The 20145-nt window shown below is 48.8% G+C and overlaps 1 protein-coding gene and 1 long non-coding RNA gene across 2 annotated transcripts in view; one reads left to right on the plus strand and one right to left on the minus strand.

The window, feature by feature from the left end:
- Positions 1 to 10684: 10684 nt before the first annotated feature.
- LOC129482971 (26S proteasome non-ATPase regulatory subunit 4) lies at positions 10685 to 12279 on the plus strand. The gene is given in 6 exon segments (XM_055279646.2): positions 10685 to 10753; positions 10756 to 10807; positions 11129 to 11303; positions 11305 to 11362; positions 11365 to 11670; positions 11673 to 12279. Coding segments are annotated over 6 exon segments (1050 nt in total). The 5' UTR covers positions 10685 to 10692; the 3' UTR covers positions 12071 to 12279.
- A 3105-nt stretch (positions 12280 to 15384) lies between these two features.
- LOC129482977 (uncharacterized) overlaps positions 15385 to 20145 on the minus strand; it is a 52702-nt gene continuing 47941 nt past the window's right edge. Inside the window, exon 4 of the long non-coding RNA XR_010120790.1 lies at positions 15385 to 17874. This is a non-coding gene — a long non-coding RNA (uncharacterized lncRNA). The remainder of the gene's footprint in view (positions 17875 to 20145) is intronic.

Consider the following 20145-nt stretch of genomic DNA (forward strand, 5'->3'; position numbering starts at 1 on the left):
TTACCCTTCTGTCATATCAGTGATTGTCACGTGCCCTGAAACTGGCCAAATTAGAAAATAAAGGTGCTTCATCCAGGTGGATGGAGTGCAAGAGGGCACCCCCATCTGGGTGGCTGAATTACAAAAAGTACCCTTGCTGAGCGAACCACCTAGAAGAAAGGGACAGGTTCTTGGCACCTCAGGCAGGGGTCAAGCCTTGGTTGAATTTCAGCCCCCATGAGAGCCCCTCAGCGGCCACCTTCCTGCAGGGCTGATGGTGTCCAGACAAACGCAGCCAGTGGGGCCCAAACCTGAACCAAGACTGGTTTTCCCGTGTCTGTATTGGAGCCGAAGGCCAGCTGAGAGGTGCCCCCACCTTTCTGTAGGCTGCCATCTGCCACAGCCAGATCCTATATGCATTTTTTCCGGGGTGGAGGGGAAGAGAGCTTAGCCATTGGTCCTCCCAGTTCCACGTCCCCATCGCCTGCAACAGTGCTCAGTTTATAGAGGCTTATACTCACAACAAGTCTGCTGATATTAAGTGCATGTATCCAATCTGAGACTGGAAATCTGCTATTTTATTCAAACAACCTGCTGCCATGCAAGTATTTTTCCCACCGGTTGGTCTACTGGTCTTTCACAGCTAAATCCAGACAAGAGATGTAAAATACAAGTTCGTATAGATCTCCCAGGACCACAGAAAATGCATTATTAGTAGTATTATTTTACTTTTTTTCTTCTCTCTCCACTCACAATTGTCCCGGCTCACAAATGCATCTTCCTGTCTGGGCGCAGTGGCTCATGCCTATAATCCCAGCACTTTGGGAGGCCAAGGCAGGTGGACCGCCTGAGGTCAGGAGTTCAACACCAGCCTGGCCAATATGACAAAACCCCGTCTCTACTAAGAATACAAAAATTAGCTGGGCATGGTGGTGGGTGCCTGTAATCCCAGCTACTCATGAGGCTGAGACAGGAGAATCGCTTGAACCCAGGAGGTGGAGGTTGCAGTGAGCCAAGATTGCGCCACTGCACTCCAGCCTGGGCAACAGAGCAAAACTCCATCTCAAAAAAAAAAAAAAAAAGCATCTTCCTCTCCCTGACAACAGTGTCACCCTGTGCTGCACCACCAGTGGCCAAGACACATTTCAGTGGCTGAGACTGAGACTGAAGAGCTAAGGAAAATAGCAAAGGAAATTAAACCACAGCCCTCACGGGGCAGCCCCCACAGGTGCCCCCACCCAGCCCCCCGGAATAACACTAAAGCCACCGGCCAAGGACCAGGAGTGCAGCTCCTAACTCATTGCTTTGAGGGTGGATCACGCAGGTGTCTCAAGGTGGTTGGGACCTGGGCAGGGGCAGAAGGCGGCAGTGACAGATGTGACCTGTGGACAGGAAAGGTGTCTTGGCTAAACGGCGATGAAATAAGGAGTGATTTCTGGGCTTCGTTCCGACATTCCCGGGCTTAGGTCAGGCCTTTAAGATGATTTGTGCAAAACCTTTGAAGCTGGATATTTTCTCAGCTCATTTGGGGCCTGCTGGAGTTTGCTGAAAGATAAGAGTTATTGGAGATATGAAAGATCCATTTGAAAGGAAGGGAAAAGAAAACAGACCCTGAGCCCCTTCCTGTTGGAAAGCAAAGAGAGCCTGTGTGCGTCTGCCTGCCGCCTGCCTGCCTGCCTGCCTCCCTCCCTCCCTTCCTTCCTTCTGTCCTTCCTTCCTTCCTCCTTTACTTCCTTCCTTCCTCCTTTCCTTCCTTCCTTCCTCTGCTTTCTTCTCCATTGGCTGGGAGGGTATCCTGAGTGATTTGCAAGCATTTGCTCTTAGGGGTCCATGTCATCTGATTTAGACTAGGAAGAGGAAGCAGGGGATGCTCTTGTGCCTAAATCTCCCGCCTGGTTCTAAATTTGGGGGAATTTGTGCCTAGAAGAAAGGCTTCTAAATCATTTCAGATAGAGCACAGGCTCTAGAAACCCTGAATTTTTATTTTTTTTTGAAACAAGTTCTCACTCTGTCTCCCTAATTGGAGTGCAGTGGTGTGATCATGGCTCACTGCAGCCTCAACCTCCTGGGCTCAAGAGATCCTTCCACCTCAGCCTCCCAAGTACCTGGGACCACAGGTGTGCACCATCATGCCCGGCTAATTTTTGTATTTTTTTGTAGAGATGGGGTTTCACTATGTTGCCCAGGCTGATCTCAAACTCCTGGACTCAAATGATCCTCCTTCCTCAGCCTCCCAAAGTGCTGGAATTACAGGCATTTTGGGAGCCACTGCACCTGGCAGAAACCCTGATTTTCATAACACAGTATATTAGCACCTTAGGGCAGCTGTAACAAAGTACTTCAAATTTGATGGCTTAAAACAACTGAAATTTACTCCCAGTTCTGGAAGCCAGAATTCTGAAATCAAGGTGCCAAGAGGACCATGCTGTCTCTGAAGCTCTAGAGAAGAAGGCTTCCTTGCCCCTTCCAACTTCCAGTGGGGCCTGGCCATCCCCGGCATTCCCTGCCCTACAGCTGCAACCTCCACCTCAGTCTTCACATAGCCCTCTTCCCCCTGTGTCTCCTCTTCTCTTATAAGGACACCAGTGGCATTGATGTAGGACCCACCCTGATCCACTGTGATCTCATCTTAACTCATTACACCTACAGCCCTACTTCCAAATAAGGTCACGTTCTGAGGTTCTCAGTGGACAAGAACTTTGTGGGGTAAGAACACTCTCTAACTCAGTGCATGGGTTGTAAAATCACCTTTGCTTCTTAGCCTATAGGCTGGGGGCTCTAGCCCCAAGCTCCAGGCTGTCAGGAGGGAAGCTGCTGCTTGAATTGCTCATTGTAAACATCAGCATCTGCATTGATCAAATGTGCATGGCAGCACCTGCTTTTTTGATTAAGTCAGTATGATTTCCTGAGATTCCAGAACTCAAATGGGCAGCAAAAAAATTCAAATTCCCTTTTCCATAACTGAATATGATTTCTGTCTCAAGCCTTTATCCCACCCCATAATGGAGTTCTTAAACTTGACAATTAAACAAAGTTCAGTCAATTCAGGATAAACTTGATCCAGTCAGACTTTCTGGTTCCCCTTTATTTATTTATTTTTCTGAGATGGAGTTTCACGCTTGTTGCCCAGGCTGGAGTGCAATGGCACGATCTCTGCTCACAGCAACCTCCGCCTCCCGGCTTCAAACGATTCTCCTGCCTCAGCCTCTTGAGTAGCTGGGATTACAGGAGTCCACCACCACGTCTGGCTAATTTTTGTATTTTTTAGTAGAGAAGGGATTTCACCATGTTGGCCAGGCTAGTCTCAAACTCCTAACTTCAGGTGATCCACCAGACTCGGCCTCCCAAAGTGCTGGGATTACAGGCGTGAGCCACCGTGCCGGGCCTCTGGTTCCCCTTTCTGTGTGTGGGGATTTGTTCCTCCACCCAGGGAACTCAGGTAACAGCAGGCATCTGAGGGAAGTTTGGGAACATCCAGGCCTCCTGTGTGGTCCTCGTCTGGATACAGATGTCCACGGGGATGCACAGGAAGACCTGTGGTCTTGAGCAGAATCATTGTATTCATCTGCCAAGAATGTTGGCACAAAGTTCCACAGACAGGGCGGCTTAAACAACAGGCATTTATTGTCTCACAGTTCTGGATGCTGGAAGTCCGAGATCAAGGCACCCACAGGGTGGGTTTCTCCTGAGGCCCCCTCCCTGGCTTATAGATGCTGTCTTGTCCCTGTGCCTTCCCAGGGTCATCCCCGTGCATGTGCCTGTGTCCTCATCTCCCCTTCCTGGGAGGACACCAATCCGATTGGGTCAGGGCCCACCCATACGAACTCATTTTAACTTAATCGCCTCTTTATATACTCCATCTCCAAGTACGGCCACATTCTAAGGCACTGGGGGCCAGGACTTCAACATAGAAATTTGGGAGGGACACAGTTCAGCCCCTAACAATCATCTTTTCATGCCAAGGCAGTAACAGCTCAGATTCACTCGAACATGCCAGTGTGCAGGGACCACAAAGCTTCTTTAGTTCTCCTCCTCGTGAGACGCTCTCCCACGGGCAGCCCAGGGGACTTTAATCTGTTAGGAATATCCTCTCAGCCCTGTCTGTTGGAAACAAGCTTCTTTGATTGAAATGGGCCTTATTAGGTAAATATTTGTTTGTAGATTCCACTCTCAGTCCTGTTTCGCCCTTCCCTGGCATCATATCCTACATGGCGACCAGTGTGCAGGAAATCTCACAGTCCCCCTGGGAGAGGGGATGGTCTCCTGGTCTGTGCCAGAGGCTAGACCGACATGAGCCTCTGCTGCCCAGCAGGCGTCCACCCAGCACGGGTGGGCTCTTTGCGAATCCAGTTGATGTCCCCGCAGATCCTGAGGTTCTGCTCTTGGGGGCTCTCACGTGTGACCAAGTCCACCATAGTGATCCCCCCAAGATCTAGTGGGATCCCCACCCCATCCTGGCCAAAGTGGGCTCTTGGCATCCACTGGCTCCCAGCCAGGACTTGGCTCCCAGCCACTCTGTACCTGCTTTGGGAACACATGAGGATTCCGGGTCCCCTCCACACCATGGAGGAGATGAAGGCTGTCAGGAATCCTAGCGTATGCTCATCCATCCCACCTTCCTTCAGCCACGTGTGTTCCTTCAACACCTACCCACACTCCCATACTGAGATGGGGCCTCCTCCAGTGATTCCAAGCAGGGGGCAGAAAAAAAGCCCATTTTGTGGAGGCTCCCGCTCCACAATGTTAGCTGCGGGAGAGACTGTGGCAAGTGTGTGGCCTCTAGGCTCCCCTTCCTCTCCCTCCCTTCTCCTCCTCATGCCCCAGGACTGGAAGAACTGAGCTTCCCTTGCTCCTTGAAGCCGACACTGGCATGCAATGTCCTGAGTTTTCTGGATTATAAGAACCTCAAAGGTCAGACCTGCCGGCCTAGGTCTTTATATGGTAATTGAAGCTAAAGGAACCTTGAAGATTATCTCTTACCAATGCCTGGCTTACAATAACACTGTCTTGCTGAGAACATAAAAACCTATGTTATTAGAACCCACATTAAGAAAGCTTAATGTGTCTTGCCAATTTCTCCTCCGTGCCCTGCCTCCCAGGGAAGGCAAAAGAGCAGCCCTCTCTACTCACAGACCCCAGCTCAGGACTCCTCTGGTGACACCCCCATCTGTGGGGTGGACCCAGAGACCAGGGCAGGATGAGGGCCCCTCTCAGAGCCCCTCGCAGCTGCTTTCGGGGAGGCTGCCCTTTTACCTCCTTGAGTCCAGGAGTCTCGACCTCCTCCCAGGGAGGCAGAAAAACAAACCGGTAAACAAAACACGGGCTCAACAATATCCTCTCAGGGTTGGTTCTGTCCTGCTCTTGGACTTCAATGCCTGACTTAAAGGCCAAGAGTTTGAGAGGCTTCTTTGCGATCTTGTCTGACCTGTCTCTCCCCACAAAGACACAGTGGCTCAGAGCTCCCAGGCAGAAAGGGGGACTCTGAGGGCTTCCTCCTACAGAGAACGTCATTCTCTCACAGCTCCAGAGGCTGGAAATCCAAAATCAAGGTGCTGGCAGGGCCACGACCCTCTGAAGGCTCTAAGGGAGGCCCCTTCCTTGCTGGTCCCAGGCCCTGGTGGCTCCAAGTCTCCTTGGCCTTCCCTGGCTCGTAGTCGCATCATCCCCATCTCTGCCTCTGTCGTCACGTGGCTGTCTTCCCTCTTCCGTGCCTATCCTCTTTTTGTTAAGGACAGCAGCCATTGGATTTAGGACCAGTATAACTTCATCTTTACTTTTTGTGTTTGTTTGTTTTGGTTTGGTTTGGTTGTTTTTTGTTTGTTTGTTTGTTTTGTTTTTTGTTTTTTTGTTTTTTGAGACAAGGTCTTGCTCTGTCACCCAGGCTGGAGTGCAGTGGCACAATCACTGCTCACTGCAACCTCCACCTCCCGGGCTCAAGAGATCCTCCCACTTCAGCCTCCCAAGTAGCTGGGATTACAGTTGCTCACCACCATGCCCTGCAGCTAATTTTTGCATTTTTTGTAGAGATAGAGTTTTGTCACGTTGCCCAGGCTGGTCTCGAACTACCAACCTCAAGCAGTCTTCCCGCCTCAACCTCCCAAAGTGCTGGGATTACAGGCATGAGCCACCGCACTCAGCCACATCTTAACTTAATAACACCCATAAAGACTCTATTTCCAAGGAAGGTCATAGTCTGAGGTTCTGGGTGGATATGAGTTTTGCAGGGACACTATTCAACCCACGTCAAGGACTCCTCACTTAATGCATCATGATACTGTTCTTACTCCAGTGGTGAGACCCCAGCCCAGAGTGGGTGCTTGGGAAGAGAGGCGGCCTGTCCACATGCACCTGTCCTCCCAACATGCACCATATTTACTGGGAAAGCTGTACAGCCTCACACATGACCTTCAGTAGTCCCCGGCCTCCTACGGTCACCAGGCCCGAGGCATGTACTCCAGGCTCCCCACTTTCCTGACACAGCCCCACCATTCTCCGGATCTTTTATGACCATTTGCTTATTTGCTTATACCCTTCCTTGTTCCAAAAAGGATTTCAGGCAGATGGTTTTTATTACCAGGCTAAATGAACACAGCGAGATCCTGTAGCAAATACAGTCTTCTCAGCAAACATAAATTTCCATGAAGCCAACATGAAAAGACCCAAAAAGTACTCGGAAATTAAAATGATCGTGTTAAGCTTGACATCAGGCCCCCTTTCTCATTTTCGTTGACTCGCTGACACACACTACATTCCTCGCCATTTTGCTTTTGAAAGCTTTGTGTGTTGCTTCTTGTTTTCTGGTAACCCCTTTATGGAAGAGGCCCCCAGCTGGGAAGAGAGGTTCTTGAGGTTATTAGGAGCTGAACACAGTGAGTAAGTGCCTTGTTTTAGGGCACAAACCTTAGGAAAGAGACTGTGAGTGAAGTTCATCAGGGTATCTGGGGATCCTAGTTCCTGCACCAGAGCTGAGCCCTTTAATCACATTGACCCTAATTCGTTTGCTGAGGTGAGGGTTGAACCATTGACTCATGTTTTGTACTAAAAACAACGGAGGAGATGCAGCCTCCCAAGTTAACGTGATGCAAATGAAGGCCTTTCTCTGGCCTTTGGAAAGGTTTGGCTTTGCTGCTGCCAAAAGTCATTTTGAGAAAACAATGTGTGTGTGTCCAGGGATGTGTGTGTGTGTGTGTGTGTCTATGCACTTGCATGTGTGTGCCCACACGTGTTGGCGCATGTGCACGTTGATGCATATCTGAATACGTTCATGTGTTTGGGAGGAGTAGAAAGCAGAAGCGGTGAGGAGGGTGCAAGCAAACCTGGTTCCATGTGTATCAAACTGAACAGTCAGAGAAAGGCCGAGGTGGGAGGGTCTCTTGAGGCCAGGAGTTCGAGACCAGCCTCGGCAACATAGAGACCCCATCTCTACAAAAAAGTATAAGTAAAAAAAATTTTTTGGCCAGGCTTGGTGGCTTACACCTGTAATCCCAGCACTTTGGGAGGCCGAGGCAGGTGGATCACTTGAGGTCAGGAGTTTGAAAGCAGCCTGGCCAACATGGTTAAACCCCGTCTCTACCAGAAATACAAAAATTAGCCAGGCATGGTGTCAGGCGCCTGTAATCCCAGCTACTCCGGAGGCTGAAGCAGGAGAATCACTTGAACCCAGGAGGCAGAGGTTGCAGTGAGCCAAGATCACACCACTGCACTCCAGCCTGGGTGACAGAGTGAGACTCTGTCTCAAAAAAAAAAAAAAAAAAAAAATTTAAAAAAAATTGAACTAGCAGACATGGTGGTTCGCACCTATAGTCCCAGCTCTTTGGGAGGCTGAGGCAGGAGGATCTCTTGAGCCCAGGAGCTCAGGGCTGTGGTGACCCATGATCAAGCCATTGCACTCCAGCCTGGGCAACAGGGCAAGATCCTGCCTCTAAAAATTAAATTAACAAAGTTAAATAGAATAAAATAAAACAGAGCATTCTTCTCCCTTTGGGAGGGGATCTGATGATATCTGAGTGTCTCTGGAGACTCTGACTTCCTCATCTCTAGACGGCCTGGTCCGTGGCAGTCTAGAGAAGTGCTTCCAGCCAGGCCGCAGCAAAGTCATCCTGATCCCTCAGCCATAAGAGATACAGCTGGGCCTGGGAGTGGAGAAAAAGACCTTGCAGAAAACTGTGTTTGAGATTCACACTTGTTCATTCAACGGCTCCTGGTTGAGGGCTCAGTGCTCATCACAGCTGCCTCCTCTGGTGGCTTGAGGGAGGGTTGGTGGCTCTGGCTGGCTACTGGGGGAGGAAAGAACTTGGGGTTTGGATGGGAGGCCCAGGTGAGGCCCGGATCTTCCTATGGCCAGTCGTGAGGACTGGACGTGATGCCTGGCAGTGATAAGAGCTCCCTCGCAGTCATTGGCAAGACTAAATAACAGTCTATGCAGACATGCTTAGGAAATTATAAGGTCCGAGGCAGGCCAGAGGGTCAGGTTAAGAGAGAAGCAACTAGGTGGCATCCAGGACAGGTCTGGCCTTTGTCCAGAGTGGGAGTGGATGACTCTGCCATCGTCCTCGGACCCCCACCAGGCCCTGCCGTCAGCTACTCAGCTGCCCCGTCCTGTGAGAGCCGAGCCCCTGTCCAGGCTGGGGAGGCCTTCCCACAGCACACCCTGGAGAAGAGGACACTGCAGGAAGCTGCATGTGTTGTGGTCCAAAATCCTGACTGTTGCTCATCCTCCTGGGATGGGCATGGATCAAGATTTGCCATTGGTGTCTCAGCATCAGCTGGAACTGAGAAAGGAGGGAGGTGTTGTGTTGATTAATATCTGAGAACATTTATTCCAATAAAACTCCTTACTCCTAAACAAGTGGACAGCTGCAAGACCACATTTGATGGGACAGTCCAATTCAGAATGGCTAATATCAGTTTTGGATGTTCTCTCTCTCTCTTTCTCTCTCTCTCCCGCCCCCTACTCTCTTTCTCTCTCTCTCTCTCTCCATATATATATTTATATTTTTTTTTTCTTTGAGACAGAGTATCACTCACTCTGTTGCCCAGGCTGGAATGCAGTGGCTTGATCTCGACTTACTGCAACTTCCACCTCTCAGGTTCAAGTGATTCTCCTGCCTCAGCCTCCTGAGTAGCGGGATTGCAGATGCATGCCACCACACCCAGCTAATTTTTGTATTCACCGTATTGGCCAGGCTAGTCTTGAACTCCTGACCTCAGGTGATCTGCCCACCTCAGCCTCCCAAAGTCCTGGGATTAGAGGCGTGAGCCACTGTGCACGGCCTCTTTCTATATTTTTTGTTGTAGTAAAACACACATAACATAAAATGTACTATTTCAGCCATTTGAAGTACATAGTTCTGTGGCATTAAGTACATGTATATTGTGCAGCCATCCACCACCATCCCTCTCCAGAGCTTTCTCCTCATCCCAAACTGAAAGTCTGTACCCATTAAACTGTAACTCCCCATCCCCCCGCCCTCAGCCCCTGGCACCCGCAATTCTACCTTCTGTCTCTATGAATTTGACTACACTAGGTATCTCATAAAAGTGGAATCACAGGCGGGTCATGGTGGCTCACACCTGTAATCCCAGAACTTTGGGAGGCCGAGGAGGGTGGATCACAATATCAAGAGATCGAGACCATCCTGGCCAACATGGTGAAACCACATCTCTACCAAAAATACAAAAATTAGCTGGGCATGGCGGTGCACGCCTGTAGTCCCAGCTACTCGGGAGGCTGAGGCAGGAGAATCGCTTGAACCCAGGAGGCAGAGGTTGCAGTGAGCCGAGATCCCGCCACTGCACTCCAGCCTGGCAACAGAGCGAGACTCTGTCTCAAAAAGAAACAGAAAGAGAAGGAAGCAAGGAAGGAAGGAAGGAAGGAAGGAAGGAAGGAAGGAAGGAAGGAAGGAAGGGGAATCACAGTATTTGTCTTTTTGCAATGGGCATATTTCACTTAACATAATGTCCTCAAGTTTCATCCGTGTTGGAGCATGTGTCAGAACTTCCTTTTTCCGGCTGGATGTTGCATTGTGTGGTTACAGCACATTTTGTTTACCCATTCATCTCTCAGTGCACACCTGGACTGCTGCCACCTTTTGACTACTGCAAATAATGCTGCTATGAATGTGAGTGTGCAAATACCTGTTTGAGTCTCTACTTCATTCTTTTGATCTCTTTATATTTTAAGAGACAGTTTTTTGGATGTCACTTCTCAGCAGTTCGTTCCTGGGAAGCTCAGCTGGGAAGTTACTGGTATCTGTCTCATCCAAAAGGTTAAATCTTCCAGTGTCCTGAGTACACACCAGCAATTAGCAAACGCAGGACCACATTGAAATGCCTGTTGCTGAGATTGTTGTCAGCTAAATTATGGGTGCCAGGTAGATAACAGTGAGGTTGCATTTCACAAATGTGTCACCTGACTTTCAGAAACTTCCCATTTCATACCAACTATGATCTGACAGCACCAAAGAAGCTGCAACATGAACTAAGGTGTACCTAGCTTCAGAGAAGAAAAGTGCAAAAGGAACCTCTTTAATTCATTTCCTCACTGATCTTCTCTATTAAATACATTGCCATCAATTAACTTTTCTATTCTCTATTTGGAAATTTCCTTACTAAACAAAATTCTATCTGATTCTAAGTAGACTATAAGGCACTATGAACCCAACTTATACATGAAGGATTATTTCAAGAAATGGGAGGGAGGAGGGTGGCAGGATGGTGCTGGAAAGCACTATAGTGTGTGTGGACAACAGTGAGTACGTGCGGAATGAGGACTTCTTCCCACCCGGCTGCAGGCCCAGCAAGACGCTGTCAACATAGTATGTCATTCAAAACCTGCAGCAGGCCAGGAGCGGTGGCTCATGCCTGTAATCCCAGCACTTTGGGAGGCCGAGGTGGGCAGATCATGAGGTCAGGAGTTCAAGACCAGCCTGACCAACATGGTGAAACCCCGTCTCTACTAAAAATACAAAAATTAGCCGGGTGTGGTGGCACGTGCCTGTAGTCCCAGCTACTCATGAGGCTGAGGCAGGAGAATCCCTTGAACCCAGGAGACAGAGGTTGCAGTGAGCCAAGATTGCGTCATTGAACACCAGCCTAGGTGACAGAGCAAGACTCAGTCTCAAAAAAAAAAAAAAAAAAAAAAAAAAATTAAAACCCGCAGCAACCCTGAGAACAATATGGCCCTCATCACACTGGCTAATGACTATGAGGTGCTGACCACACTCACTGCAGACACCAGCCGCATCCTGTCCAAGCTACACACCATGCAACCCAAGGGCAAGATCACCTTCTGCACTGGCATCCACGTGGCCCATCTGGCTCTGAACGAAGCGCCAATGGGGCAAGAATCACAAGACGCATATCATTGCCTTCGTGGGAAGCCCGAAGGCAATGAGAAGGATCTGGTGAAACTGGCTAAATTCCTCAAGAAGGAGAAAGTAAATGTTGACATGATGAATTTTGGGGAAGAGGAGGTGAACACAGAAAAGCTGACAGCCTTTGTAAACACGTTGAATGGCAAAGATGGAAGCGGTTCTCATCTGGTGGCAGTGCCTCCTGGGCCCAGCTTGACTGATGCTCTCATCAGTTCTCCGATTTTGGCTGGGGAAGGAGGTGCCATGCTAGGTCTCGGTGCCAGTGACTTTGAATTCGGAATAGATCCCAGTGCTGATCCTGAGCTGGCCTTGGCCCTCAAGTTTCTATGGAGGAGCAGCAGCAGTGGCAGGAGGGGGAGCCCAGATGAGCAGCTGCAGCTTCTGCTGCTGAGGCCAGGATTGCTACAACTGGGACTGAAGGCTCAGACGAGGCCCTGCTGAAGATGACCATTAGCCAACAAGAGTTTGGCCATACCGGACTTCCTGACCTAAGCAGTGTGACTGAGGAAGAGGAGATTGCTTGTGTCATGCAGATGTCCCTGCAGGGAGCAGAGTTTGGCCAGGCGGAATCAGCAGACATTGATGCCAGCTCAGCCATGGACACATCTGAGCCAGCCAAGGAGGAGGATGATTACGATGTGATGCAGGATCCCGAGTTCCTTCAGAGTGTCCTAGAGAACCTCCCAGGTGTGGATCCCAACAATGAAGCCATTTGAAATGGCTCCCTGGCCTCCCAGGCCACCAAGGATGGCAAGAAGGACAAGAAGGAGGAAGACAAGAAGTGAGACTGGAGGGAAAGGGTAGCTGAGCCTGCTCAGGGGACTGCATGGGAGGTGCAGAATATAGGGTTAGATGTGTGTTATCTGTAACCATTACAGCCTAAATAAAGCTTGGCAACATTAAAAAAAAAAAAAAAAAAAGGAAATGGAACCTCTCATTTCCCATCAGGTTTACATCTGATTTTTCATTCATATCTGATGGGAAATGAGAGGCTCTCCAAGGTAGGTGGTGCAGTTTTTGGACAGTGACTTGGTTTGCCTTTACTGTCACTTCATTGTCACTTGTCTGAGGATAAGAGGGTGTCCCGAGACAGAAAACAGAACAGAGCAGAGGATTGGGAAGGCACCTTGCTTTCACTCTATATTTGGAAATGAACTTGACTGCTGCGATCACTAGTGCAACATCTTGCTGTATTGATTAACCTGTACTCAGGTAGCGCTGGTGACAGAAGCGATCCGTCTGTTTCTAACGAAAATCAGAGTCTTGGCCAGGCACAGTGGCTCACACCTGTAATATCAACACTTTGGGATGCTGAGGCGGGTGGATCACTTGAGATCAGGAGTTCAAGACCTGCCTGGCCAACATGGTGAAACCCTGTTTCTACTAAAAATACAAAAATTAGCCAGACATGGTGGTGCATGCCTGTAATCCCAGCTACTTGGGAAGCTGAGGCAGGAGAATCGCTTGAACCTGGGAGGCAAAGACTGCAGTGAGCCAAGGATCACACCACTGCACTCCAGACTAGGTGACAGACTAAGACTCCATCAAAAAAAAAAAGAAAAACAAAATCACAGTCTCACTCCATGTCATAGAAATAGTGGCAACTGTAAGGTACACATATGGCTGTCAGTGGGTGAAGTCTGTTCCTCAAAATGCATATTGAAGCCCTACCCTCTGGTGCCTGTGAATGTGACCTTATTTGGAAACAGAGACTTTGTGGATGTCATCAAGTTAAGATGAGGCCATTAGAATTGGCCCTAATCAGCCCAGTGTGGTGGCTCATGCCTGTAATCCCAGCACCTTGGGAGGCCGAGGCAGATGGATCACCTGAGGTCAGGAGTTCCAGACCAGCCTGACCAACATGGAGAAACCCGTCTCCACTAAAAATACAAAATTAGCCAGGCATGGTGGTGCATGCCTGTAATCCCAGCTACTTGGGAGGCCGAGGCAGGAGAATCACTTGAACCCGGCAGGCGGAGGTTGCGGTGAGCCAAGATCGCGCCATTGCACTCCAGCCTGGGCAAGAAAGAATGAAACTCTGTCTCAAAAAAAAAAAAAGTTTCATAGAATTGGCCCTAATCTAATCTGACAGGTGTCCTTATAAGAAGAGAATGACATGTGAGGAGAGACATGCAGGAAGACCACCATGTGATGAAAAAGGCAGAGATTGGAGTGGTCATGCTGGAAACCAAGGAATGCCAAGGATCTGGCCACCACCAGAAGCTGGAGGAGGCCAGGAAGGCATCTACCCAGTCTCAGAGGAGCACAGCCCTGCTAGCATCTTGGTTTTGGACTCCTGGCCTTCAGAACTGCAAGGCAACAGACAAATGTCTGTTGTCTCAAGCCTCCCAGCATGTGGCACTGTGTTACGGCAGCACGAAAACACCAATGTTCTGGCCAAGTTTCAGGGCTGTTCTCTTGGTGGAAAAGTAACCATCTCTTAAGTCTGAATTTGCAATTCACTGTTAATGTCAGAAAGTACAATCTTAAACCCAAGAACATGGGGCTTTTGAATCCAGAATCTAATGGACATGCATGCATAAATAGAATCCGAGCCTCACGCTCTTCCTACCTCACTCGTCTTTGGGGCAGTTTTGTGGGATTTTCCTAAGGAAAGGCTCTATTTTTTGAAAACGGCCCCAAGGCCTACAGTTCTAAATCCAGACCGTGTCTGAGCAGGGACAGTCTAGGTTCCTGTATCCCTGCCCCACAGTGGGCCGTAAGTCCTGCGTCCTCCTCAATGAAGGGTGGAGACTGCCCATCCCTGCAGTGGGTCCGTATCTGGCCCTGTCCCCCTTGGCTCCTTACAGGGCAAGAGAGGCTCTGAAGCTGCTTCTTTCTTTCTTTATTGCAATTGGCCTAGTTCCTGGCTTCTTTTCCTGCCTATATTACCAGCAGGGAGGGAAGGAGACTCCTCCAACAAGAAGGTCCCCACCCCAAATAGTGCCATTGTCAATGCCAGGAATCCAAAAGGTCCCAACCCACAAACCACAACACCCCTCTCCAGGAAGCGGTGACAAAAGCTCTCCTTCGGCAATACCTACGATGGATAAGGCACCACGCCAGGCACTTTGCATCCATCAACTCACACAGCTACATCATTACCAAACCTGGGCTCACCGTTCTTTTAACCAAAGATGGAGGATCCTTTTCCGAGGCTGACCTGCACTCCTAGTTGCCATGGAGAAAGAAGAAACCCTGGTTCATTCACTGCGTGGTTCCTATGAGGCCTCAGAGGCAGCAGCTGCCTTGTGCTTCTCTCTCTGGACCTCACGTGACCTCTAGGCCTCACTGGACACAGACCCTGTGACTCCAGACAAAGGGTCAGGAACTTTCTGAGGCCCAGTCCAGCAATTCCTGCTCAGAGAGACCCATGGTTTGAAACCAAATGATGCGTTTGTGCAGCCCTCCAGTTGTAACATTTGCCCAAGGACTGTGAGCTGCGAAGCTATCACTGGACCGGGCTCGCTCCTCAGGGACTCTGAACCCAGTGGTGCAGAGAGAGATGCAGACCCCAAGTCAGAAACAACACCACCTGGCCATGCAAGGAGCTGATGCTGAGATGCAAGGGCTGCAGTGAGGCCTTGGGGAGAACTTGCAGCTGCCAACTCATTCTGGAGATGGATACAGGGTAGTAGCATGAGACAGTGTAGTGGTAGGAGCCCAGAAGGTGAGGCCAGTGTGCTCGGTTCAAGCCCTGCCTCCACCACTTACAGGTGTATGACCTTGGGCGGGTGATTTCACTTCTCACAGTCTCTTTTACCATCCATAAAATGAGGTTAATAGGAGTACCTAAAGCAAAGGTTGTTTTAGGATTAAATTAGTAAATAGACGTAATATGCTTAAAACCACAGCTAGCACACAATGAATGCTGCCTTTGTGTTCAGGACCATTGTGAGTTTTGTTACTATTAACACAAGCAGTCTCCTTAGGTCAGACCTCTGCAAAGATACCATAGGCCTAGTACCAAGGTTTTCATGGAAGCGTAGTGACTTTCACAGGATATGCTGTTGATGAATAGAGCAAAGTCAAGTTTTACCACGACCTTTATTTACTCTAGCAAGTTAGCTAAGGATCCACTAACTGCAGACTCAAGTTGTCAGCATATGTGTCGCTCAAATCAAAGGGGACCCAAAACGGTAACCCAAACCCCAGGCATCTCTGCATACATAATTTTCCCTTCATTAATTTGTTTAGTCAACAAACTTTTGCCAGCTTCCTAATGTGTCAGACCCTAGTCTGGCTCCATGAGAAATCAAAAAATGAATCAAGCTTCAAAGACCAGTTGAGATCAGAATAAAGGTGATCTATCCATCCATCTACCCATCTATCCATCCATCCATCCGTCTGTCCATTAGTCCATCCATCCATCCATCCATCCATCCATCCATCCATCCATCCATCCATCCATTGAAACATTGACTAACTTCCATCATACCCAACCCATCAGGATAGCTGCTGCCCTAACTCAATGGGATGATTTTAGGAGTGTTAGGAAAATGCTTAAGACTTTCCTCTTCCAAATCCTCACTTACCCCCAATTGGCATTCGAAGTTTTACTATTAAATCTTTATTCCTTAGACTTAAAAGTACCTCCTGGGAGGGGCAAAATGTTGAGCCATTATGAGTCATTTACACCTTAGAGTTTAAAACCAGATCCAAGGGTAGATGTTGATGGAAATTGGCGAAGTCAATGAGGTTGACTTCTCCGCCCAAGGAGAAGAGTCCCCTGCCCACTCAGGGAGAGAATTGGGAGAGAAGGGCTGGAGCCTCAGGACCAGCCTCTCTGCCCCCTCATTTTCCCTGGGTCTGTGTGTGCCTGTGGCCCTGACTCTGAAAGGCAGGAAGGGAAGGTATAGTGCTAGCCAGGCTCCCTGCTACTCATACGTACTGGAGTCCAATAACTATTTGATGAACGAAGAACAAATCAATACCTTTCTATTTAGATTTCGTCACATCATGTTTCTGTGACTTTGCCCTCTGGTCCAGGAAACACTGTTTTATCCAAGAGGAGACTTGGGCCAGGGTCACAGGGCAGGGAATTTTCATACTTCAGCCCAGAACAGGAATGACTTGTTCCAAAGAAAATCAAGACTAATAAAGATTTCATGAAATATCTACAAAATGGAACGTTATGTCCATTTCATTCACTGTCATAGTATAATATCTCTAAAAAATATAATATTTTAAAGCAATTTGGAGTTTACATTTTCTCTCTGTGGGGTTTCCTAATAATACACAATGAATGCCAAGAAATCAAAGCCAGTTGTAAATGAAATGTAATGAACTTGTAGCCAAATCATCTCAAAGGCAAAGTTATAAAAAATAATTTCTAAAAAGTGCCCAGAATAAAATTATAGATAATATGGGCACATTTTACTATTATGCTAGTACCCCTACCTATTCCCACATTCTTAAAATGTTGTTCAGCAAAGGCAATGATTCTATCTCCAAATTAGTTCATTCCTTTAACAATTTCATTTCAGCCTGTGTAACTTCTTTAGGTGGGGTGGAGGATCTAACGAAAAGGTCTATTTCGTTGTCAGGTAAAATTCTGCGTGGTTTTATGTAACTTTCCTGGTGTAGATAGTGAAATAGTATATCTGGTGGGAAACCTCGAAGGATAGAGGATCTGGGCCTGTAAATGACCTGAACCAAAGTTGTTTTTGTTTGTGACTGTTCACTTCCAAAAAAAGACCAAAAAAGCTATGCAGATGTGGGTTATGTCAATCCTCCATCAATAACATTTAACAGATGCTTCCGAATGCCTGCTCCAAGCTCCTGACACTACTGGATGTGCTGTCTTTCTGTCCTTCACCGTCCCATTGCCAGGGACACAGGGGCCAGGCTTCTGGTCCATGCCCAGGGCATTTGTCCACACCAGATTCCTTCACTGCATCTTTTTTTTTAAACACCAACCAGAGCCTGGCGGATTGATGCACGCTGTGGAAGATACGCAGAAGCCCAAGTAAGTCCCTGGCCCTGAAGCATGTGCGGTAGGCTCAGTGAGGAAGGGGCGGAAATGCTTGTCATGTCAAATCCGTGGCTCTCAGCACACTTCTGAATTCCAGAATCGCCCACAGCGATTTTCAAAATTGAAAAGGAACTGGGATTTGTGCCTTGAGAGGGTCCCCAAACCTTGGAGCCACTCAGGGTGCTGGCTTTCGGCTACACATTCCCACGAAGGGATTTCATTCTTGCAATTTTCAAGGCCAAACATCTCTTAATCACCTAATCATTCCTCAAAGGGCTGGAGGCATTCCCAGCCCCACCCAGTTCCCTCAGCCACCCTCAGGTGCTGCCTTCACTTCCAGCAGAACTCTCCCTAGCCCTCCTGGACATCGCTGTCAAGCAAATATCTTGACCTTCCAAGAAAGTCGCCTTCTTCCGTCAGCACTGGTTTCACAGTATGCCATGTCTCTTACCTCCAACTTGTAGCAAATTGTCCCTCTTTCCACACTTTGCTCCTTGACCCATCCAGCTCCACATTCCACCAACAGACCATCCGAATCACCCACAGCTGCAGTTGCAGAAAAAAGCAAACAAACAAAAGCAGTTGCTCGTTGATCAGAATCGACCAGCACGCATCTAGGGCCCATAGCAGCCTAAAGGCTGAGAAGCTGAGTTACTCAATAGCAGAAAAGCCCAAAGCAGTGTGAGGACAACCGCCAGGTGGTGGCTCAGAGGAGGACACAGTCGCTGTGGGTGGTCAGGGCATAGGAGGGAATGAGCTCTGGATTTTTAGTAATCTACAACAGTCAGGCAGTTCCAGGACACAGGGAAGTGACTGTGAACAGCCAATGGACCCGGAGCCGACAGCCTGGGCAGGTGTAGGCTGGACTATGGATGCCCTGTAACCCTGCCAGGCTGGGAAGGGGAGGCTTGATCCTGAGGGAAGGAGATGCCCAGGTTCAGGTGTATCGTGCATTTTTTTTCCACAGTGCAGAAATGACATTTCTGGTTGGTCTTGAATGTCTGCTCTGGCCAAGCCACCTCCTCTCATGCTAGCTAACCAAGTGGCACGTGTGCCCACGCAGGCCGTTCTAAGGAACACTGTAATTGTCTAGACAATTTTCTCTCAAATACTACATCCTGGAAGCGTCCGGTCAGCAGAAGAGGGAAGGCAGGAGGGCGGCAGCATCCCGGCTGAGTCCTCTTGCACATGGGAGCTGGAGTCCAGCCAGGCTCCAGGGCGGCTCCGGCTGGCAAGGGACCTGAACAGGAAGATGGGACTCGAGGTTTTCTGCATGTGAGTTTGGGGTGAAGCTGTGGATGTGGGGTGGGCAGGGCTGGGGTTGACAGTCATCTGTTTTGGAAGCCCTGAGGCCCCGCCGGTTAGATGTGCATGCGGCCAGGGGTCGGAGCCTTCTCCAGGGGAAGGGACCCTGCTGGCCCCTGCAGGAAAGGAAGCTGCAGGCTGGTCTGGGCGGCCTCCAGAGGACCCCACGCAGCTGGCATGAGGGGAGCCAGGCTCCTCATGAGCCAGGAAGGACAATAGTCCGGTTCCTGGGTGTTTGGGCAGAACTCTTCATCGCTTCCCAGGCCTGTTTGGGAGCAAGGACTGAATCTGTTCAGTGTTTTGAGGCCACGGGTCAGCTCGAGGAGCTCAGCGCCACTGCCCCGTTCTGTCTGCTGGGACTCCCTCGTTTTTCTGCAAAGAGGGCCAAGCAGACTGTTCCGAGTTTCCAGACTTAGGAACATTCTCCTCCTCCCTAAAGACACCCCTGCCCTCCAACACAGACACATATTGGCATGGCAGAAGAGGGGGGGAATGTGAGAGATCTCTCTCAATAAGGGTAAAAAAATGGTGCTGAAGAGGGGAAATGCCATGCAATTTGAGACATGAGTTAATCCTTCAGTTACCTGGGGCCTCACATCCCCAACAGCTGCCACGGCTTCCCAGGATGGGCAGGAGGGACCCAGGCAAAACAGAAAAGGAACCAGGATTAGTGTCCTGAGACGGTCCCCAAACCTTGGAGTGCTGTCCTCACTGGCTTTAACTGGGTGCTGGCTTTAATTCCTGCAGTGTTCAAGGCCAAACATCTCTTAATCACTGGGTTTCATTTTTGAAGTCTTGGGAAACCAGAGTACAGCTCATCATCATGTGCTTCCAGGAGAAGTCTGCTATGCAAAGATGCTGTCGTCTGAGCTCAGCACTCATGCCTGTGTCTCTCAGTCACTCACTGGAGTTGGGGACGGGCTTATCTGTTAGGACGATAAAACTTCCGTAGCATACGCCTTGCATTTGCTGGTATCCTTCCCAAAGGGCTTGTTGGTTTTTATGTATATTATCTCAGCATCTTCTAGATGTCTCTGGGGAGGAGCTATTCCTATGTAGACAGTCATTCCTATGTAGACAGTGAGTAATAGGCTGAGCAGCTTGCCCAAGATTAGTCAGACTTGAAGCCAGCGCCAGCCCCCATCCTTATCTGGCTGCAATCTGATTTGTATATCTCAAGCTTACTGTGTTTTATTTACCCATCTGTATAATGGGTTCGATGCATCTTAAGACATCTACAGAAAAATCTATAAAAAGGAAGACATATAGATTCTTCCTTTGGTGCTATGAAAATGTCACTATTAAATATTTCCTGTTTTCCAGTTAGTTTTTTTCAGATAAAGATCAATAAACTGGAATATGTCCATTATTGTTTTTTAAAAAATCATTCTGTTGCCTATATATCAGAAAAGATCTTTCATTACGCAGAATAATAAGTCTAAAAGCCTTTTTTCAAGGCTAGTACCAATGTGTTTTTAAAATGCAGGTGGCCAGCCTTGCCAGTTCAGGAAT

Source organism: Symphalangus syndactylus, chromosome 5 (genome assembly GCF_028878055.3).
Source record: "Symphalangus syndactylus isolate Jambi chromosome 5, NHGRI_mSymSyn1-v2.1_pri, whole genome shotgun sequence".
Lineage (NCBI taxonomy): Eukaryota > Metazoa > Chordata > Mammalia > Primates > Hylobatidae > Symphalangus > Symphalangus syndactylus.